Here is a 26,097-nt window from a genome sequence, read left to right on the forward strand (position 1 = left end):
AGGTAAGAGTTAGTTGAATGTTCATGGCATTTGTACTAACATGAATCAATTTTCCTTTTTTAGTACCTGCCAGTGACTGGTATAGAACAATTTATGTCAGATATGGAAACTTGAAGACAGATTGCACTAGGGAAATTATTAAACTCCAACAAATCCTCACTCTAAAATTTGAGTTGCCCACAAGATATAAATGTGCAAAAATAATAAACAATAGACCAACAAATTTTCCCTCTGACAATGAACAAGATCAAATTTCCTGAATTTTCAAAGCCAAATAACATTTACAATGTACATTGAATAGTCAAATATGTTTGAAGTTTAATGTTAACCTTTTCATAAACTTGCAAGGCCATTAATACTACTATTATACATGTACCTATAGAGATGAAAACAGTTAACTAAATATAATACTTAAAATAAGACAATTACCTTAAGAATGGAATCCAAGCTAAATGGTTTTTGACTGATACATCCCAGTTTGCATGCTTCAAAATCATCATTATCTGAGAAGGCATCTTTACAAGCTGTAAAAGAATACATATCACACATATCACAACACACAGTAAATTTATTTCTAGGCAAAGAATGGGGCCAATTAGGTCTAAAAAATTGTGTTGTTAGAGTAACATCGTCATGCTCTTAAGTAAACATTTTTAGGCCTTACCTAATACCATCACAAAAAGTTTATGAATCTTCTTTTCCTTTCTTTAAACTTTTGGCAGTCATTTTAGTTAACAAACCCGGGTTTCACTAGTCATGAAATACTGAGGTCATTTTGACTAATGTGGACTAAGGTTTGCCAATTACAAGGTAAAATAAATCCCCATGAGTTTCATGAAATTTGATTCTCCAGTTAAAATCTTGAAGGTCAAATCAGGCCTTTAAGTAATTTGAAAGGTCATTTTAAGGGTCAAATGGACACACTGAGACCAATACAATTTTTTTTGCTGTTTTTGTAAATATTCTCAACAAGAACATTCAATATTCTGAAGTTTCAAATCAAAATGGTCAAGAGATTTCAAAATTTGATGTTGATTAATGCAAAAGCTGATTATAAATGGACAAACATACAGGTCTGCCTTACCTGGGCACATCACATGCTTAAGTAATAAGACAGCTAAAGTGTGATGAAAGTGTCCTGTTCATGACTGCCCTTACATGAAGGACAAACTGATTCCTAAGCTTTAGAATGATAAATATAAAAATATTTAAATTACTTAATCATCTGCATATTACTCTTAAATAATAAATATAAAATAAATAATAAGACTTAAATTTTACATACATGATTGACAAACTTTGATTGTTTTGTTGACATCATCACAGAGGAATTCCATCATTGAAAACCATCTACAACCACGGTCACATGATTCCTCACTTGTACTCTGTATAAATACAATAACTATATCTTACTAACATGAACATATATTTATCTTTAATATGAAAGTACATGTAGACAAAGCCTATGAATGGGGAAGTCAGGTAAAAAAATGCTCATTTTTTATTTTTCGTTTTATTAAAAGGTGTCGTTCCGTATTTCAGGCACTGCTTCTGTTTTTCAATCCAATACCTCAATGATATTTCTCTAACGAAAAAGTTGTGATTGTTCTGTTATCGGAATTTCCTGCCGATTATCATTGAGTTAAAAATGGCAGCTCACAATTAGAGATGACACTGAAAATTTCACCGATAGGAATAGAAATCTAATACTATGTATTTATTCAATTATTTCTATTTGGGTTCCTTTTAAATATACATGTGTAGTCTAAAGCCAGGAAAGTAACAACGTTGTAAAAACTTAAAATTATATTTTATTTCATATAAAACTATCCATTATTTAGGAAAGCCATACACCCTGGCAGTGGAATTGTGTCTTTCACCTTGAATGTATTTACCAATAATCTTGATGAATAGCATCTGTTTTTGGCTTACAGAGCTGAAAATAATATCTAAAATGAAAGATGTTGTAAATATATGTATATGTTGATTTAAGAAATGATTTTTTTCTTTCTTTTTTAAACTTTATATACAATAATTAATCCATTATGAATTTTACTCAGTATCAATTAAAAACCAATTAACATTTTCAAACAATATAAGCTGTAGTGAATATTAAGTGCACTTTGCAAAGTTTTGGTCACATGGCACTCATTAGACATTTTAAAATGGAGAACAGGACAGAAACAGAAAAGGGCAGGTCAAGATTTTTCAAAGGCTGTATTTGCAAAATTAAGGCTTGCATAAACATTGATTGATTTTGCATTAGTAAAAATATGAAAAAATACAGAACATTTGATAAAGGTGAAGTATTTTAAGTGAAATGTCTGTCTTTCCAAATGTTTTAGTTATATGTTGTAAATACATGCTTGCAATTGACCTTTTCGAAAACATAGCTAAACACTGTTTTCCGGTATGTTACTGTTTTAGCTCTGGGGAATTACACCAAATGAAGTACATAACACAGTTACAAGATATTTCTATTTTTCTATCATTATTTAACCGTTTAAGGTGAAAAAAATTTATGTTTTTGAAAATTATCAATATTCGTTTAATTGCAAATTATTCAAAAAAATAAATTGTTTATAATGAAAATCAATAAAATTCAAACAGACGTAGTGGAATCTTCCATAATAAATAAGGTTAACTTGTGTATTTACTTTATTTTTTGTATGAAATTATTCATACGATGATATTTAATTATTTTCTTATAAATTAATAACTGTTTTATTTCAATTTAATTTAAAAAGAGGCCGAAAACATTGAGTTCGCTATTACACTCCATTAGGTGAATTCCCCAGCCCTATGTACAGAAAGTACCGGAAAACGGCGTTTAGCTAAGTTTTCGAATTCGTGAATGCAGTCAGCAAATTATGACATCATATGAGGTCGTTTTCACCAATTCTTAGGTCAAAACAAAAATCAGGCGTTATAATAGATGAGCGTCAAAGCACATGACCGACGATATATATAAAAACGATGACAATCCTTCCTAATGACAGACATTTTTGAAACATCAGCCAGTAATGGGAAATAATTGTTTTACAATGTTGTTATGGATTTAGAACAAGTGAGCATACTATTCATCCGTTCCGTTATTAATGAAAACCCTGAGTTTGGAGAAGAACCTACCTGTACTGTAGCAAATTTAAGTTTCATTTAGCATTCTTAAGTGACTTAAAGTGCATGTCTACAGTTTAAGTCAACAAAACGTAGTTGCCAATAATCAGAAACACACACTTAACAATTATAAATATGAAAAAGTTAATCAGGTCAAACCTGATAATGAATATTTATAATAAAAAAAAGTAAACACGCAAAATTCACATTTCATCTATATATAGACTTTTTTCAACCTATAAATTGACGTTATAACGCATAAATAACAGAGAACAGCTCCTATTTGTTTGTTTCTATCAAACGTAAATAAAGCCCATTTGTTTATCGATTTCTTTTGTTGTTTATTTTAGACAAAATTTAACAAATGGAACATTTATCGAACAAATAACTCACCTTTTCATATGTATGCGGTGAATAAGCATTTTTGCAAACTTCTTTGCATGATGATGCATCATCTGGGAAGCCTAGCTGACTCGCTCTTGCAAAATGAACGAAAATTAAAAGAAAATATCCAACCACTTGTTTCGTCGCCATTTTGATGTGTTGTACGGTCACATGACTACAAAGCTAATACCGAATAGAAAAGTTATGAAATTGTTGTCGACATACGTCAGGTGTACCACAGGCACAGATATATAAACAGTCTTATATTTAACTCCATGGGTGTACAGAGGAACACATATTAATTAATTAATTAATTAATTCATTCATTAATTAATTAATTAATTAATTAATTAATTAATTAATTAATTAATTCATTAATTCATTAATTCATTCATTCATTCATTCATTAATTAATTAATTAATTAATTAATTAATTAATTAATTAATTAATTAATTAATTCATTCATTCATTCATTCATTCATTCATTCATTCATTCATTCATTCAGAGTCAGTCAGTCAGTCAGTCACCTCCTCCGTGGGCATGGGGTTAGAGTCGATGACTTCTAATCCAGTTACCTCTCTGGCGTGGTTTCGATCCCCGGGAGATGCTTTGGTAGTTTAGCACGGAGGAAGGTGTAACTCTCCAGAAACGATGGTTAGGAAACTACCCGCCTATATGACTGAAATACTGTTGGGATGAAGCAAACAAACAAACAGTCAGTCAGTCCAAAGTTCCTGGAAGCGTACCAGATTGCTAAAAAACCTTCAACATAGAGATAATTAATGTAACTAAATGGTTACTTCAAAGTCGAGCTAAAATAAATCTTGTTGTTTTTTTTTCTAACTTAATTGATAAAACACTGGATTTTAAAAGTGAAATATAGTATATCATTGATACTGTATAGCTTTGCTGACTTGCATTGTTAAAGTTTATGAATGCAGCTTTTATCAATATTAATCGTTGCGTTTTGTTTTTTATGACATACTTATCGATTCAAATATTATTAATTCACTAAAATTGTGAAAAGTTAAACCGCAATATGATGACTATAAATGTGAAATTATCCTGTACATGTTACGTCGAACCTTTGATGCAATATTCTAGTTTTTTTTATCATATGACATGAATTCATATAGTTAGTTAGGTCGGTGGTTCATTTAGTCATGATTGAAACTGAAAATTCACAATCATAATCTCAGATGACTTCTTTAGGTTCTATTTTTTCCAAAAGACTACTTTCACTACCACGTCCACATTTAATTTGTTCAATTCAAACCTATCAAACTGAATTAGAATCTAATTTTCAACACTCGTTAACGCATTACTTTTTTTACAATATTTTTTCCCTATTCATAGGTTTCTGCATTTTCTCTATTAATGTTCTTAGTGGCTGAAGCGCACGTAGTCTTTGACCAGTGTTTGACAGAATCAAAGATGGGCAGACATCGAAAGTTCCGCACGTTATAGTATGTCTTAACATGGCGGGAATTACAAAATTTAATGCGCGAGTCATCTGTGCATAACGGTCACGTGGTATTAGGCTGTATTAGGCGGTAAATTAGAGCGGGGTTTCATGGCATACATTTTATTCAAATTCGAAAACAATCATTTAGCAATTTTGATAAGTGGGTTTGTATTTAAATGATGGCATGTTATAACATACATGCATACAGTCTAGCTTAAGCTCTAATTTTTATTTAAGATACATGCATGTATTTACAATAAGTTACGGTTATATTATGTTCATATCGGCTCTGGCTAACAAAAATAAATAAAAATTGTTGAACTGTTTAATTCTGTGAAAGCATGGATTTAGTTTTGCAATAATCATACAATAAGTGGCGGATATAACATACCATTTTCGAAGTGTAAAAGCAATGAGATGCTGAGGTCCATCATGACCACATCACTTCCCCTCGGAACGTGCACGTCGCTGAGAAGGCACAGGGCATCGGCAGAAGATTTACAACTTGGCTGGTAGACAACTTTAACGTAGCCTTCAACCGTGGGCGTTAACTACGGAATCCTACTTCGTCACTTCTGCGGACCAGCTGCCGATGTCCTGACTAATGCCGAATGGAGTGGCACTACAAAGTAGGCTGAGACGACGAGGATGGTGTACTAGGGTGCGTGAGCCCCTAGTACAGATAGACGGCTTGTAAGGCAGGCCTATAGCTGGCACCAACAGCCCTTTTCAGGGCTATACACCTTTCCTATTGTCACAGGTGACTGTACATTTAGGTTCTCATTGGCCGCCGTACAGGGACCTACTTTTGGTTCAAAATTCATATCTTTGGCTAATACTCCGTGGAAATTGCATGGAGGTAAATTATCACCATTTTGTGCTCCAAAATTAACTCTTTAAGGACATGACTGGTGTCTTGTCCGGGGTCCATACTCGACAGCGCAAGCTGCATTTTGTGCCCTCGCGGGCGGATGGACCCTCATTAAGCTTAAACTAGAAGAAGAAGGTCCATCATGACTTTGATGTGTGATCTGTTTATAACAAAAAAAGTTGTACCTCGTTCACCAGAATTTGTCTAAATGCTGAGCGATGGCAATGTTAAAAAGCCGAGTTAAACTTATAATCTTAAAGGGTTATAAATGTTAGTTTTATTATAATCATTCGGGGATATTGATCTCAGTACTTACTTGAGTAAAATATCAAATTTCAATAATGCGAAGCCAGTGTAAGATCAAAGGGACTCAAACATGATATTACTGAAAATAATTTATTGAGATTAATATTCCATTTGACGCAAGTCTGAAACTTTTGTGCAAAATTTCAGATCATTCGCTCAATTCTTTTTTATAGACTGACTATTTTCATTGTAAGAAATGACCCAGAACTGAAAAGTGTTGCGACCCTTTCACTCAAATTGAGCTAAGAATAAGACAAAAATACGATTTTTAATTTATTCTGAGTATATTTCTACATTATCTTTTGCATACTTTTCTGTTTTAATTCTCAAGCTGATCTATGTAAGAAATTTATATTTTGTGTTTTTAGGGTTTTGGACCTCAGTGGAGTTCCTTTGAATTGTCGATCATGATGATTTTTTTCCTTAATTATTTTTTTTAATTGCCCCGGATGATTCTGCTTGTTTCTGACATTTTGCTTGTACGTGTATTCATTTTAGTCTGAGATATTCAATATGGTATATTTGTCATTTTAACTAGAAATGTCCCATGGTGTATATGGTAATGCAGCGATAACATATATTTTTAAAACCTGATTGTCGTCCTTTTTGACAATATAAACACAGATGATATAAAATAATTTTATTAAAGAGAGTGGTTAGCAACAATAATGTCATATTATAAAATAGTGTAAATAAAAGGATGCAAACGCATGCGGTCAATAAATAAAACAAGGTTGATAATTCAATTATACAAACTTGCAAATATTAAACTGGCATAGATGATTAAATATCAATGTTATTGAATATTGTTTCCTCCACATATTATGACAATTTTCCTTAATGTGGCTTTTTTTGTAGAAAGTTTGGTTAACATTTGCTGAATTAAAAATACATCACCAGCATGATTAATACTAAAACTTTTCCCGTTAAAAACAGGTTAAGAGAAAACAGGGTCGTAGATTGTTCCATGCAATAGCTGTAAAACCACTGACAGCCCAATTAGTAGAATGATATGTATATGGCTATAATTATCACAACATCTTTCATTGGACCAACATGTACCATTGACATAACCTTGCTTCTAGACAATTAATCAACCGTGGGTTTCCGACGATGCTACTCACTGGGAACTTTTTTCTCAATCCCTAAAAAACGCAATTAAATTTTCCCATACATATAAAGGGATGGTAAAGTTTTTTTTGTAAAATTGTGATTACATTTTAGACCCTGTTTTTATAATAAAATTTAGTCGTATCTTTTTTTGGTCTGTACCGTCTGTACCAAAAATTCCCTCAGTGATTGTTTTTGAGTTCATTAATTTTATTTTCTTTCGTTTGAAATCTTTTGATTTTTGTTTTTTTTCTCATCCTTAAATTTTTTTTCATTTTTATGTTCTTTTTCAATTTTTCTTTTTAAAATCTCTACCAAATTTTTGCATCACTTTTTTTTGTCGGGACTTTTAAATCTTCTAAATTGAAATTTTACTTCATACTGGGAATTATTTTCTCTTGTGTTAAACTGTTGTTTGTTTTCTCCTCCATCGTCAGCATCTTCGATAACAACACTAACTTTAGTAAGATGACTGGTTATATTATGTGATTGTTGCATTGGGTTTTCATTCATTTGTCTTACATATCCATTTGATACTTTCCTTATCCTAGCGTCTTTTTCTTGTCTTGTCCTCCTATGGAAACTTCTTCGTTGATAGTCTTCTGCTAATTGGACCAGCCGCCGCAGATGACTGTTTTGATGTAGCATTCTATTGAGACGTGTTTGAAGATCAATTTCAGATCTTTTCCACAGTACGAGCAAATCTTCTTTAGATAAAGCTTCCACTGCACCCTGATCAAACGCCATTGATCGACGTCTGTCTGTCGCAGCCATTGCATGACTTCGTATATTTGATTTAAGTCTATTATCTTTTATGTTTAAGTTCATTCTTTTATTTCTGTCTGTTAAACCATCTAAGGAAGACGAGGAACACGTTCGGCACTTTTTCACAGGTATTTCGTTCACTATTCTATCAGCTTGAAGTATATTAACCGTATCTGCATTTGAGAATGACTTAGCGTTGTTATTTTGTGATCTTTTAAGACTTCTTTTACGCGTTTTTGGTGATGGCCACGTCTCGTACCGTTTATCCTTCCGCCAAGAACTGGGATTAGAGTTTCGCCGTTCACTTTCACTTTGATTTCGAGAATTTCCTACCATTTGTCTGTTTCTCGGGGAAACAAATCCATTTGAAACAATAGCTTGTCCACCACTTACACCGTCTTCCATCTGAATGCTGCATCTGTCACTATTGTTAGACATACCTTGATTTTCCAAAGCAATGTCTATGTCGTCAGGCTCGAATACTGGATTGTCAAAGCAAGAATTAGATAATATGTCTAAAGAAATTAGAGAGTCTCTATGCATGGAAAACTCCATGGGGTCAATTTCCGACAATATCTCAGCAATTTCATCATTTATTGAGCCAGAAATCGTGAAGATATCAGGCGGCTTGGTGTCATCATGTTGCATCTCGTAGAAACTTTTATACCTTAAAAACAAACATCGATTGTTAATAATTAAACAGAAATTTGTTTAATTGAAATTGATTGCCCTGTCTTCTTATTCATTGAAGTGAATATAGTGTTTTTGTAACACTTTATTACAGATTAATTCTCTACTTTGCTTGCAGTGTTCAACATCACATATTTAGCTCTGTTGCAGTTTCGTTATAAATACGGTCCGCAACAATACATTACTTACATGCCGAATCCCATTCTTATTTTATAAATGTAAACCATTTAATGGAAATTTTATAAATTAAATGAAACATGAATTCGTGCATATCAATTTATAAAATGCATAACTGATATATTTTATGCAAAGAATAATTAATGATTTATAAATGTCTATTAAAGGATGATATTCGGAGTCAGTATATCTGAAGGTCCGATCACGATATTCGGTGTCCTGATTCAATTGTCGGCTAGACTTTCGAATCTGTCCGCAGCTATTTTACCATATGATTACACCCAATTTTATTTCTTCAGCATTTGAGCCGCGCCACGACAAAACCAACATAATGGGTTTGCGACCAACATGGATCCAGACAAGCCTACGCATCCGCGCAGTCTGATTAGGATCCATGCTGTTCGCTATCAGTTCTTTACTTGTTATAGGGTCTGTAAGCGAACAGCATGGATCCTGATCAGACTGCGCGGATGCGCAGGCTTGTCTGGGCAAACCCATTATGTTGGTTTTGTCATGACGCGGCTCATTTATAGTTTAGAGTTTAGGATTTTAAAATATGCCATGGATTCTGCTATATTTTCTATTATCACTGAAAGCTGAAACACTTGTCCTAAAATCTAGTATCTTCAATTTTGATGACATAAAGTTTACCAGAGGTTAATACGTAGGTCCTTATGAAATGCTTTCTGGCACAATAGAGAATTGCAGATTAGAAGAACAATCATCAATATGATGAATGCGGAACTACTTACGCGACATCTAAGATATGGTTTATTCGCCGGTTTCTATATTCATATGATGACAAATCTGCGGGGACACTTCTTGCCTGAAATACAAAGAATATTAAGTGTAATGTGTCTCTCTGGCAAAAATAGCTTTTATAATTCATTGTTCTATTCTAGCAATCATACAGAGTGTGTAATTTCAGCTTTCTCCCAATGGTAATACATGTACATGACAGTCAATATTATACTTTGATCATAAAAAAAATATATGTAAATTAACATAAGTAAAAGAATTGTTAATTTCCGTTTTCATTTTCTTTATTGGAATTTATCTGTAAAACAGTTAAAATATATGAATGTTATTGCATTTTCATTAATCAGTTTGATAATTACCTGTTTTAATCTGTTTTGTATTTCAAATTTCCTCCTTTTGACTTTAGAAAGAAAGGCTTTAGCAGGTGGCTCTACCTTTTCACTGTTGATTGATTTATAAAGTCTCTGTAACAGAAATTAGTGACTGGTAAACGACATTTAACAATTCAAGTTATAAATAATACATTATCATTCAGTTTTTTCCTATTCTCATCGGACAGCACATGTCAACATCACTGAACTCTATTCATCCATTTTAATTTCATGCAATCATAAATGCACGATTAATATAAAAAACTATATAATTGCTATGGCAACGAATATCATGCTTTAGGTTTGATATTACATTTGCATTTTAATTTCAGTGATCTTTCTAATGCAAATTTTATTGATGAATGGACAGAGCAGGGAAATTGTTTTCCATTTCAGTCTCTCGATGTATTGCCCACCTTTATCAGGTTACAAAAGGACTATCATGAAATTGATCACAATTTTTCCATGATTACTAAATTGCAATATATAAATTGACGATTGCCAGATAGAAAATGCAAATATTTATTCAGTATAATCAAACTCGATTCTCGGAAAGTCCATTATCTATCATTATATGTATGGACTAGGTCATGTACCTGACTAAAGTATTCCATATTTCTTTTCTTCCAAATACTATCTTGTGGTTTCTTCTTTAACCTCGGTAGAATAACGAAGTAGGTTATATGCTCAAAAACCAGAAGAATTATTGACAAACCGACTGCAACCAACAGCATGACAAAGAGCCCACCAGTATGACCTAGATCAAACTGCATGTCATCGATGTTTGTGTTTGTGATTGAGTTAGAACATTGTCTATTCTTTCCCATGTATCTCCACTTCAAATTTTCAACATACCCAAGCTCAACAAAGTTCAACACGATAGGGTCGAGCTTATGCTGAAAGAACAAAATATTCCCGTATGTTTAAAAGAATATAAACATGTTTCTTCTATATGTATTTTAGATATATTTTGTCATTGAAATTACTATGAAACTTTGTTCAGAATACAAAACAATGCATGAAATTGACTTTTTGTTGGCGTTTACAAGCTGATTTATGTGTGCTGTGAAAGTTGCTGTTTCGTTGATCTGTGTTATCGTAGCCACCGCTTTCGATGGATTTCAACTTTCCAGGACTGCGTTTCATAGAAAGTCCTAAATGTATTCTAAGTCTTCTAAGGACATATAACCAATTTTAGGCTTACTTAAGATCGTTTTAATAAACATTTTTATCTCCATTCAAATACTGTAGATTATACCTAAAAAAGTAAAGAAATACAATGACAGACCCTTTTATTCGCAATGTGTAAATGCCCATCAACATTGTTATTCAGAAATTAAGAGTCAAATACAGGAGTCATAAGTTAGAACATTTTCTTTGAAACTCAAAATTGTCTCAGTTTTGGTCTTAAGACCGCTTTCAGACTTAGGACTTTCTATGAAAAACGCAGTCCAGAATGTTTGTAACCTCGCGTAAGACATTTGTTTTTTAATCTTAAAATAAACATGTTTTGTTTTCAAAAATAGGTAAGTATAAATCTAAAAAATGAAAAATTTTAAAAAAATCCATTTTTAAAATTTGAAAAATTTAAAAACTTTTAAACATTTCCCGTTTAAAGGGTAAAATTTTAAATTAAAAAGATCAAAAATTTTTTGTTTTTTCATCATAATCATGTTAAACCTTTAACCATAGACCCTTTTACACCAAAAGCGTAGGCATTTTCTCCAAAGTAATGCGATGCAAATTTGATGGAACAGTTATCATCATATTTCGATAAGGCGTATTCTAAAAGTGGAGTATCGTCAATATATAAGTCCAACTTGTCATTCCTGAAAAGAAACATGCATTTTTTGGTTAGATATTCTGAACTTGAAGCCAACTACATGTCTGAAGGCTATAACATTTCTCTTGCAACGATTTTTCGATACGTTTTTAAAGATTAAAATAAAGTTGGAGTTAAAATAAGTTCTATAATATTTTTATTAGGTTTGTATTTTTTGTGTGCTTTATTTTTTGTTGTTTATTTTAAAATAAATGATTTAAAAACCCGCTTTTTAAATTTGGTTTTTTTTAGTACAGACATTCTTGTCATTTATTTCAGGTTTCGAACGAAAAACCTTTTTTGGCCCATTGAGTTCCACGTTTATTAGGATTCTAAATGAAAAAAATTCCCTGGTTTTATATCTGGGGGGTGTTGGTGTTTAACCAAAAAATGCCGAAATTTCAAAAAGTGAACCACCCCAAAAGTATGCCCCACGATCGTTCCTGGCCAGGCGTCAAGGGAGTTTTTCCCCCGTAAATTTCTTGTTTTCACTTTCGCAAAGAACTGATAACTTCTGTACATGCCAATGCAGAGGTAAAGTGCGAATAACCATAGAAGGGATTTCATGATCAATCATAAGGAAAGTGACATGCACCGTCCGGGAATCCGATTCACTGCCCAACACTCAGAGCTAACCGGGCGACTTTTGGTTCATATCTAACATGGATATACATATTTATGCTAAAACTAATTAAAGAGAGGGGAACATAAGAACCTGAGTTTGTAAAAAGCGTCTTCAACTGATGTGAGGTAGTTGTTCTTGAATCTGCTCTGCAAGATAGGATTAATAGTTCGGATATACTCCTCCGCTGCACTCGTTTGGAACACCCCAATCCTCTTTGAGTATAACTGAAACATGTTTTTAATCGGGACTGTTTTAACTGACGAAGTTTAACTTGTTACTTTAATATATTTTTAATTGAAATACGAATGCAATTAACAATATTATTACACTGATGTTTTATTTGTAAACGTTCATGTAAAACAGATACTGAGAGGTCACTTGGAGCAACGTATGGATGTTCCTTTCAGTTGGGTAAAGCATATTGGTGTTCAAATCACTGTTCTAGTCATATGTTATTTAGTTCAAGAAATTTTAATGCTGCGTTTTTGTTTAAAGTAAATCTGAATTTTTGTACGTGAACTTGCAATAAGACTGAAAGCTACGGTCAATATGTACCTGAGAGTCAAGAACGTTGTATGTTGTATCCTGGCGTGCACTTCCGGCGAGAAAGGCAGCAAGATTTGCGGTATAGGCTGCAAGGACAAATATTGATAAACACGCCCAACAGTTCTGTAAAAACTTGCTTGGCCAACTCTTTGGAGATTTTGTTTTTACGGTATGACCAAACCAAAGAGAATATACCATCGTTATTGCTGAACCAAGCGTACGTGTAATTCTTTTTTTTCTCCTTTTGCCCCACGGATTCAATCCAAATGGACTGTTCCATTCAAATAGCGAGGTGATAACACCAACGGATGTAGCTGATACAAAAAGCATCATCCAGGACGTACGGATGGAAAGGGTTCATGAACGCCAACAATGTTGTGAAGCGGTAATTTTTTCCAGACACCATACTAAACGAGGAGATAATAATAAGCCTCGGTAAAGGAAATAACTTCCATTCTCTGAGACGTTATGCTTACTTGCTCCCGCCATTATGTCGGCTGCTCCACTTATGACGTCCGCCCTACCATTCGGTCCACACCCCCATTTTCATTACTTCCATAATTTTGGTCATCTTGGAAATAAATAAGAAAATTCAAAATTCCATTTCCAAAGACAGAGCGTGAATAATATCAACAACAAAACCTTCACAACAATATATCTCGTATTTATAATCATTCCCTTTCGGAATTTTCATGGTTCGAAAACTTTCGATGATATAGTTTATTTTAACAGGGTCGTTTGTGAACACTTTCAGACATTCTGTATCAGCCGCACACTGGTCACGTGATTTCTGTTGGCCCTCTAATAATGTACAAAAAGGGCGCGGCGGGTCTTGGTAACAACAGAATAGAATGCTCGAACGTTATGTATTGGTACAAAGATTGACTGTCCTGGCCAAACGACAGTGTGTTAAGGTCCAGGTCGTTTCCTCTAATGTAACCAACTGTCCACCAGAATGACTTGTTCCCTTTATTTTCTTCGATATAATTAAGCAGACGATATTGCATATTTTTGCGTCTTCCATCATCACCAAAAAGTAAATTATTTGATTGCAAACCCCTGAAATGCAAATTGGTATAATAATTATGCTTACCTATATGAATACATAAAATTGTCCGAAAAGGTACAAAGGCTTGTTATTAAGATGTTTTATCGAGTTAATCACTGATTTATTATTATGAATGCATAAAATTGTTCAAAAAAAGGCACAAACCTTTCAGTAGTTATGGAGATACCAGCTTACAAGCAAAAACTTGACCAAGAATTTCTAAGCCCAAAAAGGGGCATAATTATGCAAAAAAATCACACTTATGTGACTTGTGCCAATCATGTTAGATAATCACAGAGAACAAGTGTGTGAAGTTTCAATCCATTCCCTTCAGGAGTTATGGAGATAGCAGGTTAGGAATTTCTAAGTCGAAAAAGGGGCATCATTATGCAAAAAAGCAAATCAGAGTTATAGGACCTGTACTTATCATGTAAGATAATAACAGAGAACAAGTGTGTGAAGTTTCAATCCATTCCTTTCAGTAGTTTTACGGAGATACCAGCTTAAAGGCAAAAACTTTACCACAGGGACGCCGACGCCGACAAATGGGTGACTGCATTAGCTCGATTATTCTGCGAATAGTCGAGCTAAAAATACAAAGGTTTGTTGGTCACAGTAAAAATATCACCCCAAGGAGTAAGCCGAGGGTAACAGTATTTTTACAAGGGGTGATGTTTATACTGTTACTCACAAACCTATGTGTTATGTTTATTACGCCGAACATTTTTTTTTACTAAATCTAACTGTAACAAAAATGAACCAAGAGTAATAACTCAGGAAGTTTGTAAGTGTACTTGAAAAGTAATTACTTCATATACACGCCTTTTAACGCCTTTTTCACCCACCCCCCCTTTTTGTTGTCTCAAATGATGAAAAAATGCCTTATTTAGGCCCCAAACACTTGTTTTTGTTTGAGAAATGTTGTTAAAAAAAGTGACCTCTTTTTCGGCGCGGGCCCCCAACCAAAAGATACATCAGGGGGTTGCCAGAAGGGGGATGTGCCCCCTTCTGTTTGGGGGGTTTGAAGGGGGGGGCGGAGTCCCCCTCATCGCCAAGAAAATTTTGGACTTGTGAGAGGCTGTAAATGACCCCAGATTGATCATATGGTAACGCGTAACCAACGCTGAAAAGCATTTGACTCTATCTCAATCCATTGAGAAGTTGCAGCACTTTGAAATCAATTTTGATGGAAAAAATCAACGCAAAATAGTGATTTTTGGCAATTTTGAGATGTCCCCTCGTTGCCATGGTAACAGAAAATTTAAGCCTGAGCATGTTGTTGCAAGGGCAATGGTCCAGTCAACATTTGTGCCAAGTTTGATTAGTGTTGAAGCAATTTTTATAGTATTATAGCAGTTTGAACTTGTAACGGGAGACTTTTCAATGAAAACAGCCATTTTTCACAAAATGCTCATGAAGTAATGGGTTAATGAAAAAAATAAAAAAATCTACAAAACAACAATTTTTCTTCAAATTTAAATGACAGGCCATGTTTAAACATGAAAAAACACGATTTAGGGTAATTTCAAGTATTTTCATCATTTTCTGTTAATGAAAAAAATAAAAAATCTACAAAACAACAATTTTTCTTCAAATTTATATGACAGGCCATGTTTAAACATGAAAAAAACACGATTTAGGGTAATTTTAAGTATTTTCATCATTTTCTGTTAACCCATTACTTCATATACACGCCTTTTAACGCCTTTTTCCCCCCCCCCCCCTTTTTGTTGTCTCAAATGATGAAAAAATGCCTTATTTAGGCCCCAAACACTTGTTTTTGTTTGAGAAATGTTGTTAAAAAAAGTGACCTCTTTTTCGGCGCGGCCCCCCAACCAAAAGATACATCAGGGGGTTGCCAGAAGGGGGATGTGCCCCCTTCTGTTTGGGGGATTTGAAGGGGGGCGGAGTCCCCCTCATCGCCAAGAAACTTTTGGACTTGTGAGAGGCTGTAAATGACCCCAGATTGATCATATGGTAACGCGTAACCAACGCTGAAAAGCATTTGACTCTATCTCAATCCATTGATGAGTTGCAGCACTTTGAAATCAATTTTGATGGAAAAAATCAACGCAAAATAGTGATTTTTGGCAATTTTGAGATGTCCCCTCGTTGCCATGGTAACAGAAAATTTAAGCCTGAGCATGTTGTTGCAAGGGCAATGGTCCAGTCAACATTTGTGCCAAGTTTGATTAGTGTTGAAGCAGTTTTTATAGTATTATAGCAGTTTGAACTTGTAACGGGAGATTTTTCAATGAAAACAGCCATTTTTCACAAAATGCTCATGAAGTAATGGGTTAATGAAACAAATAAAAAATCTACAAAACAACAATTTTTCTTCAAATTTATATGACAGGCCATGTTTAAACATGAAAAAACACGATTTAGGGTAATTTTAAGTATTTTCATCATTTTCTCTTAACCCTTTACTTCATATACACGCCTTTTAACGCCTTTTTCCCCCCCCCCCCCCTTTTTGTTGTCTCAAATGATGAAAAAATGCCTTATTTAGGCCCCAAACACTTGTTTTTGTTTGAGAAATGTTGTTAAAAAAGTGACCTCTTTTTCGGCGCGGCCCCCCAACCAAAAGATACATCAGGGGGTTGCCAGAAGGGGGATGTGCCCCCTTCTGTTTGGGGGGTTTGAAGGGGGGGGGCGGAGTCCCCCTCATCGCCAAGAAAATTTTGGACTTGTGAGAGGCTGTAAATGACCCCAGATTGATCATATGGTAACGCGTAACCAACGCTGAAAAGCATTTGACTCTATCTCAATCCATTGAGAAGTTGCAGCACTTTGAAATCAATTTTGATGGAAAAAATCAACGCAAAATAGTGATTTTTGGCAATTTTGAGATGTCCCCTCGTTGCCATGGTAACAGAAAATTTAAGCCTGAGCATGTTGTTGCAAGGGCAATGGTCCAGTCAACATTTGTGCCAAGTTTGATTAGTGTTGAAGCAGTTTTTATAGTATTATAGCAGTTTGAACTTGTAACGGGAGACTTTTCAATGAAAACAGCCATTTTTCACAAAATGCTCATGAAGTATTGGGTTAAACATTTTATTTAAAGTAAAGGGTTAATGCCTATTTTGTTTACATAAATTAACATCTGCAGAAGCATAAGGACGCATTTAAAGCCCGACCTCACAGGGATTAAATTTAGATTTTTGTCAATGTATGCATGCATTTGAACTGGCTCGATTTCGGATCCAGCAGAGTAAAGGTGAATCCCTGTAAGTTTCCCATCAAGACATTACATCCTAAATACGTTAATTAAACATTTTAAATCGGTGTCGTCAGAAAATTTATATGAATTTAGCGTAGCGGGTAATCGGGTCAATTGCAATCAGATATAAGAATTGTAATTGTCAAGCTATACTTTTAACTTGTTTTGATGTACTTGGGACCCATATGCTCACTGTTTATATAAAAATCCCGATGTCAATTTTATTTCTGTTGTTATTTGCAGAAGTGACAGTTGTTTTATGACATTATTTTTGTAATCAAGCCCACACATTGATTTTTGTCGTCTGCAAATCCGAGCTACTTGGATCTTTTTACCCATCAAGCTTGATTCTGAGTTATTTGAATGACAAATGCAACATTCAGATAAAGCTTTTATTTTCCTAGCATTACATCACGGTAAATAGTCAATTACAAGATATAATAGTGTTTTCAATTAGACCACAATATTGAGTGCATTTAATTAATGACAAATCTTGACAGTAATATCGGAAATAAATGAAGGTTCTGGAAATGGAAAATTGATCAGTTAAGGGGTGTTGAAATATCGATATCATTACAAATGTATTTAGTTTAATCGTTAATCATATACATCAACATATTGTTTTACAATATAGTGACATAACGGACCGTAATTAATCGTTTAATATCGGCTTATGTTAAATAGTATGATACCCTGAAACAACTCTCGCTTTGTTTTGGTGTTTTCGGATTCTTATTTGTTGTATATTTTTTTTATCATGTAAGGTGTTTTCAATGTGATGTCATTATTTGATTACATTTCAATATGTCGTCTTGAATGCATGTTCACTAGGGTCCGTAATCCTTAATTGACTTTTTGTAAATGTCTCAGTATTGCAATATTGTATCCCCCCAAAAGAGGAAATTAAATAGAAAGACGAAAAATTAAAAAAAAAAAAAAAAAAAACACGCGCGCGCACGCAAATAATTTAAATCTTTGCAATAAAGTTGAGGCGTGTGATAAAGAATAAAACAAGTTTGTTTAAAACGATGAAAATGTTTTGTTGAAAAAAATGAACAAATTATACACACATCTTTAAACATTTCGAATGTACTTTTTTGAGTTACACTTCTGGCCAAGGTAATAATAAAAATACTATTAAACAGGTTCTTAGACTATAACAAAACATCCATATATTATGATACAATTACATGTACCTGAAAAATGATTGGTAAACATCTTGCCTGCCTGCTAGAACTACTCGGAAGTTTTCAGCCATGTATCTACTGGTAAGGTTATACTTATACGCCTTCTTAAGAAGCAGCAATATTTCAGATCTGAAAATAATACATAAACCATACCTACAATATGATTTGAGCCGTGTCACGACAAAACCAACATAGTGCGTTTGCGACCAGCATGGATCCAGACCAGCCTGCGCATCCGCGCAGTCTGATCAGGATCCATGCTGTTCGCTTACCAACTCTATTACAAGTGGAGAAACTGATAGCGAACAGCATGGGTCCTGATCAGACTGGGCGGATGCGCATGCTGGTCTGGATCCATGCTGGTCGCAAACGCACTATGTTGGTTTTGTCGTGACGCGGCTCATTTGATTCAACTCGTTCAATAAATTTAGTATTATACTGACACACGTTCAATAGCCTTTATGTATGTGACACAATTCAATTCAATTCAATTTTATGTGACACATACGGCGACAACTTCTCACACAATCGTATTCAGTTCTTGCAATTTCTTTAAAATAAACATTGTTTATCTGTACATGGTAATTTTTATCCTTTTTATAGTATGTCTGATAGTTCATAAAATAATTTAAAAAAAACAACAAAACATATAGTTTTTTATATTAAAATTTAATGTAATTACTCAAACTTTCAGAAAACATTGGAATTTGTCTTTGTACGTGTAACTACAATATAAGGATTGCTGACCGCGTGGATTCAAACCCTATCATGGGCAAGCAGCCGTCTTTTCCATGAGCAAGAAACTTTACACCTTTCATTGCTTAGAACTGGTTGGTTCCAGGAACGGATTTGAGAGATTTTTATACATAAGCTTATAGCTTCCAACACACTCGAACTAGAATAAATTTGAATAAATTAAACTAAATGTACATGTCCTCGACTTTTCACTTGATATTAACCACATATGTCTAAAAAACCATCTAGGTCTTCAAAGTAAGCCAAGGTTTTACTGTTGGCATACTCTCATCACATGCTACTTGCTTCAGTATTCTCGTTTAGGTAGAAATATATAATTTGATTATTAAGAAAATTAAGAACAAATAATTATGTATTCAAACAAGAGAGCCACTGGCGATCGGGGAAAATGTTCGACTTTTTCCAAAGGTAATTTATCGAGGAAGAACATTGTAGTGAAGGAATTCAAAGAAACATCTTTTTTAACAGTTTTAACTGTTATCATATTTGACCTTGACAGTTATGGTAATTTACAGATCAAGGCATACTTCTATTATTCAACATGTGTTTTGTCATTAGCGTTTTATTTTCCTCCAAAGTATGAATGAAAACAATGAATAAACAGCAAAGTTTTTATAGTTTATGCAGAGATTGAAGGGTTCTTGTGCCATAGTATGAAAGATTGAGACAGAAAAAAAGAAGAAAAAATCATGATCAACGCCATCTGCAACGGCAACAGCAACTACGCCATGACAGTAGCAATAATCCGATCTTTTGCTAACAAGGGCCTGTATTCAATATGTTATGAATGTAATTATATAAACATGCATATGTATAAAAAGAAATCCTCTCTGAAATCCATATTTAATAGTTTTTTTAATGAGTAAAAAGTAATGACAATAATTCATGTAGTCGGAGAAATTCAAGTATGTATTGACAGTTAAAAATACTGGATGTAACTTAATCTTAAGACTTTCATAATGTTTTAAAACATGTTAGTTATCTTTAGTCTGATATGTGTAACACTAGATAGTACTCTAACCTCGCTATTTTGACCAAACTAACCTCGCTATTTTGACTAAACTAACCTCGTTATTTTGACTAAACTAACCACGTTATTTTGACTAAACTAACCTCGTTATTTTGACTAAACTAACCTCGTTATTTTGACTAAACTAACCTCCCTATTTTGACTAAACTAACCTCGCTATTTTGACTAAACTAACCTCGCTATTTTGACAACATCGTTCAACAAAGTCATATAATTATCCTCCTCATATCCGTCAACAGCCAGCAAACCTTTAGGCATTTCATCACCCGTTGTCATGGTAACATTGGTTGACATGGGAACATTTGGCATTGCCTCTTCTGTGATTATCCATGCATATCCAGTATTGAAATATAGCATGTTAGTGGCTATTTTGATTAATCTGCAAAGAAAGTTTTACAAGTTAGTTATACAGGATGATTAAGTAATGGAATATTGCATATGGTATCATCAATACAACCGAGAGGTTCAACTAGATGTCCAGGTATTGAAACTATCAATGAAAGATGTTCAGATTAAAGTCACCGTTGAGATAGTTTCATTAATTACTTCATTATACGAGGCAATAGCTCATTTAAGGTAAATATACAGTCATGCTGATATGCAAATGTCTTATTCTTTCCCCGTAACTGAAAAACAATTTCCGGAAATTGAATATAAATTGTGCGGGTGGATAACCTGTTCGAGATGAGACACCGGAAGTCAAAGTGCAGACTAATGTAAAATTGTTAAAACACGTACATGAATATTATTCAAATTCGTTTAATTTCTTGATTTCCCTTGTCATAGCAAATTGTCGTGAATTATAATAGTTAGTATTGATCGTCAGAGGTTTCAAGGCAATTAGATAATGTCAAATTCTCTAATTACGCTCGTAAAATAAGATTTGAAATAAAATCCCCAATTAGATACCGTTACAAATGATTCCGAAGATTTTTAACAAAATACCATACGCCGCAGATGAAAACTGATAGCTGAAATAGCCATATTTCCCTACCTTTCAAATAGTTGTGGAGAACTATGTACTATCAGCAAACGAAATCCGTTGTCATGGACATTCAGTAACAAAGTTCGGAGGTCAAGGTCACTATCAGAAACTGATATTGTTGATTCGAGACTTTCGTTACTTCTGCTAATTAGAAAATAGACACGCATATGAATACGCATATTAATGAAATATTCATATCGTTCATTTATTTTGATTATTTTTTACCAAAATTATACAGTAAGCATTTCCAAAGGTGTTTTTAAGTGTATCATTACAGTATAAATACGTTCTGTCGACAAAAACTTCGAATCTGAACGAAGGTGTCATGGGTTTGAGACATTTATTATGCAAGGAAAAAAACTAGATAAATAATCAATAATTAGAGCAGTTCATAAATAGTTAAGGCTAGTTAAATATAATAAATAAAGATGGACAATATGGTTCTGTCAAAAATGTAACAGCTTCAGATCCAGCCATGATGAGATTCACGTAGATTAGAAATAGAAACTGGTTCCCTTGTTTAATTGTGCCTGTTTTAGGACAAATGGCCAATGAAGGCACGAAGCTGTGTTGGTCATAAGATTTTGAAATAACATTACGATAAATTTCAACCTGTTATATTGCATGTTATTCCTATGAAAGACCTCCATGAATCCGTCAAACTGGAGCGTATCTTGGCAAATAACAAACGCATTCCTAACCAATTGTTTACCGATAATCGTGATGATAGCCTGTGCTAGACCTTCCCGGTCCGGATGGATAGAAATCACGTCCTGTTCAAACATCTAATATAGAAATTAGGAAAAACGTTAATCCTGTGCAAGTATTTAACATCTGCTGTCCAGGTTTGTAAATGCATGCCAAAAACATTAATTAAGGTACAATGTATTAGTATTAATTTAAGACTGGAAACGTTATCCAACTGAAAAAGCAAATAAATTTATCAAAAAGTAGTAAGAGCTATATTCGTATCTTTCTCTAAGTGTTGATCCATAATGAAAGGTCTGTTACACCATACGAATTATGTTTGTAGTATTAAGTATAATTTGTGACAATATTAAATAAAAGAATTATATACTGATTTTGTTGGTAAGTTTTGAATATGATGTGATTTATACATGTAAAGCAGGTAATAAATTGTTCTTGAACAAAAAATTATCATTAATCATATTAATACTTATTCTAATTCACTTAGAAATGTATCAACATTTTTTCTAGGAAATGATCAATGATAATATCCAAAAGATTGTTTTTACCAAAATTTTGAAATTCTCATGCAAAATCTGCCCATTGTAGACCAACCCGCTTTGAATATATATATATATATTGATTATGCTTAGAAATTTGTGCAACTCACATTGATCCTGTGGCTCAACGTTGAATAAACAAAAGCAGGAACGCCAACAGCACGCGAGATGCACGAGACTGCATTAACCACGTGATCATTTCCAATACCAATGAACAAAATGATGTTTTCAGAGTCTGCAAGATAATTTTATAAGTATTATAACATATAAATTTCTAAGCCATTAAAGATTTATAGCTACCTACAAATATTTTTTTTCAATTTTTATTTATTTATTCATTTCATTTTAAATATTTCTTTATTTTAGACATGTATACTAAACCGAGAATTTTAACTATAAGGACTATAATGAATATATTTTTTCCGATTGCAATAAATGTACTCTTCTTGCTACAGGTTAATGGGGTCAAATCATTAACCATTAGCAGATTATGTATTGGATGAGCACTTGAAACATTTGTCAGAAATTATTGAATATTTAACTGTGAGGTCAAAAGTTACAGGATTATCATTGTCTCTATATTGATGAATATCATTATCTACTCTATACCATACACGGCCGTTTCTTATTCAAATATTGAAAATAGTCCGACATATTAATTTCTCAGAATAGCCATCAGCTATCATAATTTTAATCGATCTTGTATTTCAATTCACTTGTGAATAATTTATAGATTTATTAGATTATGATACATCTATATACATTCATAAGCTTTATCTTAAGATCTAGAAAGACCCGACAATGTCACTTTTGAATTAATGAGCGTCACATTTTCAATTAGCTTTCGTGACCTCGAGTGGAATCAAATATTGGTTGGTTTTGGTTTGTTTTTACATTTTCATTAAAAGCCCACTATGCCCCCAAAATGGTTTTATTTTATCTATCAAAAGCATATCATTTTTTTTTTGTATTCTGTTAAATTTTCCAAAATTTTATTTATTGGCCAAATACCTCGACCATTATTTTTCTGTTGATTTTTTGAAGTTAGAACAATTATAGTGATATATATAGTGACATGTTTTGTATTGAAGTACTACATTGTTTACATTTTGCTTATTTTATGACAAAAAGTTTCATATTCTGCGCTACATTCTTCATGTGATAAGCTTCTTACATGCTCTTAAGCCATTATTTTAACGTCAGAAAACTCTTTTTTTTACCTTTTATCGAAGGCAATGTGCCTTTAACATGTATTCTTACCTGCATTGTTTAAAGAGCGAACATCTTGGATAAAGTCTCCAGAGCTACGTATAACAATTCCAACCAATTCAATATGCACATCTTCAACTTCTATAGGTAACTCCTTGATGTTGTTGATCGCGTCCTCGCAAATATCGTGCAAATTAGAATCACACAAAAAGACCATAGACAAATGTGTTGTTGAGGCGTCAAATGCCAGTAAAGAAATAACTGACGTCATGAAAATTTGGTTCAATAGTGCCATGTTTAGACGTCATAAATAACATAATCCAACATTAGAACTTGATAGATATACCATCAATGTATTCTATGTACCTCTAGTTTATCTTGTACATTTTTAAAATTACATACATTGTCTATGAAGCAGAAACTAGTTACATTTAGACATTACATTTTTATTCAACGTTGTAAATGACAAAACTATCATGCTTCGATAAACTTTCAAGCAAATGTATGTATTTATTTCAAGCACTGAAAAGTACAAATTACCGATAACTTTTACTAAACATAGCACTTTTAACGATCCACATTAATGCTGTTTACCTTTCCAAACAATTTTGTTTCCGGCACGTTATCCTTCTTCAGTTTACTATGAAAATAAGAGCGACAGCTTATATTGAACACAAATATATTTCATATTACATAATGATTTCCAAAAAGACTTGTAAGATGTAGAATTATATAAAATACGTTAAAACCCATTTTATTCCCCCGAACATGACACATGGACACTGATCGTTATTACAAAATGGAATCATCTCAATAACATTACACTCTATTGCACCGGTAGAAAATTTTGTTGTCCGAGGTGTTCCGAGGCGTAATCAATGAGTGCTTGTACAGTATGAGAATAGTTCTCTACAGGTGAGCCCAATGATTATCATTAAATCGTAGAGGAAAATATCGAGACTTTTAATTATTCTAAAATGACACTACAGTTGATCGTTATAGTTCTATTATTCTCGGTGATAGTGTACTCCTGGGTATAGCAGTGCAATCACCAAGCGGACAAAAACAAATCATTGTAGACTTTGGAGAACTGTAACAAAATAGTTGTCCAACAGAGATGATGAAAAAAAAAAGATTCAGTTCTAAACTTTCATTTAATTATTTATAAAGTAATTGATGTTAATATTATTTTTTCGTGCATAATGTATTGGCATATATATTTCTACATGCTTTGTTCTTCAGCTATCATATTTTTTACTGAAACGATAGTCATGTTCACACATTGTTTTATGCAAAAGCAAATTTTTTTTTTAATTTGAAATTGTAAAGGTTGTTGTCGGAGAGGTATTTTATTTTAGCACGGACGTTTATTTATTTTAAGAAAAACAAGTATAAACTAACAGAAAATATTAGATTTCATAATTTCTTTTCGAAATATGTAATATGTAAGAAAAAGAATGAAACACAGGTTGCTCGTAACAGACGAGAATATCTAGCTCTCGGGTAAATTTAAGTCCGTGATTTTGGTCAAAATAGATAAATCAAAATCCATAATTTCTAAACATGTAGAAAATCGTAATATTTTGAAAAGATAGAAATGAACACAACAATAAAACAACAGCTGAACAACAGTGCCAGTAAATCATAACAAAAACAACTTTATCACTATTGTTGCCATTGTTGAGATTTATATTTCAGGATTTCGTCTTCACTACCGGGATAAACAAGTTCATATAATCATAATCTTATCTTTATGCGTGTTTGAGTGTTTCATTTTCTCCCCCGGTGTTTACATTTGCTTCCAGTCTATAGATTACAATACGAAGCATATTTGATTGATTTGATAAAACTGTCTTAACTTAAACAATTTATTGAGTATGGACATTTTTTTAAAAAAAGTTATGATCTCTCTGGTATAGTATTTTTGGAAATCGATCCAAGCCTTTGCTTTAAAATCACCTTGGCACAGAGAACTTATGGTAGGCTATTTAGATGACCCTTTGTGCTTCGTCGTGCGTTGATCGTCGGACAACATCAATGACAAGTGACTCAACTTCTTTGGACAGCATCAATGCCTAACTACACATAAATGATCATTGGTTGGTTGTTCTCCAACCAAAATTGTTCAAATGGTTCCGTTTGGTTGCATAAGTCACAAACACCTGGTTATCAAAGGTTGTCCCGAACTTCATTTGGTTATATTTTTCTGGGTCTTCGGGATCATTGATTCCATGACGTAAGTGTTGGAGATTGAAAACCGAGTCTGGAACTTCAATATTACAGTTTGTTGTTGTTAAGGAGCACTCCTTTCTAGATTTTTATTGATTTCATTGATCAGTTGGTCAAAGGTCAAGAACAGTTTGGCATTAACAACTACAAACTTGTCTGACTAATTAATTGAG

The 26,097-nt window shown here is 33.3% G+C and overlaps 2 protein-coding genes and 1 pseudogene across 2 annotated transcripts; all 3 read right to left on the reverse strand.

The window, feature by feature from the left end:
• Positions 1–378: 378 nt before the first annotated feature.
• Positions 379–3,684, reverse strand: LOC132747728 (transmembrane protein 59-like). Its single transcript, XM_060737223.1, has 3 exons — positions 3,511–3,684; positions 1,286–1,385; positions 379–524 (listed from the first exon to the last, which is right to left on the reverse strand). Exons 1-3 carry the CDS (start codon positions 3,649–3,651, stop codon positions 412–414), a joined length of 354 nt encoding a protein of 117 aa, XP_060593206.1. The 5' UTR covers positions 3,652–3,684; the 3' UTR covers positions 379–411.
• Positions 3,685–7,582: 3,898 nt separating this feature from the next.
• On the reverse strand, positions 7,583–13,704 carry LOC132747730 (glutamate receptor ionotropic, NMDA 3A-like; annotated as a pseudogene).
• Positions 13,705–13,789: 85 nt separating this feature from the next.
• On the reverse strand, positions 13,790–24,560 carry LOC132747729 (uncharacterized). Its single transcript, XM_060737224.1, has 7 exons — positions 23,747–24,560; positions 22,597–22,721; positions 21,852–22,024; positions 21,249–21,380; positions 20,430–20,633; positions 18,478–18,597; positions 13,790–14,069 (listed from the first exon to the last, which is right to left on the reverse strand). Exons 1-7 carry the CDS (start codon positions 23,988–23,990, stop codon positions 13,790–13,792), a joined length of 1,278 nt encoding a protein of 425 aa, XP_060593207.1. The 5' UTR covers positions 23,991–24,560.
• Between the last annotated feature and the right edge of the window lie 1,537 nt (positions 24,561–26,097).

Source organism: Ruditapes philippinarum, unplaced genomic scaffold (genome assembly GCF_026571515.1).
Source record: "Ruditapes philippinarum isolate M1 unplaced genomic scaffold, ASM2657151v2 ctg9420_1_1_1_1, whole genome shotgun sequence".
NCBI classification, from domain to species: domain Eukaryota; kingdom Metazoa; phylum Mollusca; class Bivalvia; order Venerida; family Veneridae; genus Ruditapes; species Ruditapes philippinarum.

What these genes read in the sequence shown, in the direction of transcription:
- LOC132747728 (XM_060737223.1), bottom strand. Translation starts at nt 3,651, where the DNA reads ATGGCGACGAAACAAGTGGTTGGATATTTTCTTTTAATTTTCGTTCAT. An exon ending in CACCGCATACATATGAAAAG is followed by an intron (nt 1,386 to 3,510) that starts GTGAGTTATTTG and finishes GTATTTATACAG; the next exon opens with AGTACAAGTGAGGAATCATG. An exon ending in AATCAAAGTTTGTCAATCAT is followed by an intron (nt 525 to 1,285) that starts GTATGTAAAATT and finishes ATTCTTTTACAG; the next exon opens with CTTGTAAAGATGCCTTCTCA.
- LOC132747729 (XM_060737224.1), bottom strand. Translation starts at nt 23,990, where the DNA reads ATGGCACTATTGAACCAAATTTTCATGACGTCAGTTATTTCTTTACTG. An exon ending in AATAACATGCAATATAACAG is followed by an intron (nt 21,381 to 21,851) that starts GTTGAAATTTAT and finishes TCTAATTAGCAG; the next exon opens with AAGTAACGAAAGTCTCGAAT. An exon ending in TCTCCACAACTATTTGAAAG is followed by an intron (nt 20,634 to 21,248) that starts GTAGGGAAATAT and finishes CTTTCTTTGCAG; the next exon opens with ATTAATCAAAATAGCCACTA.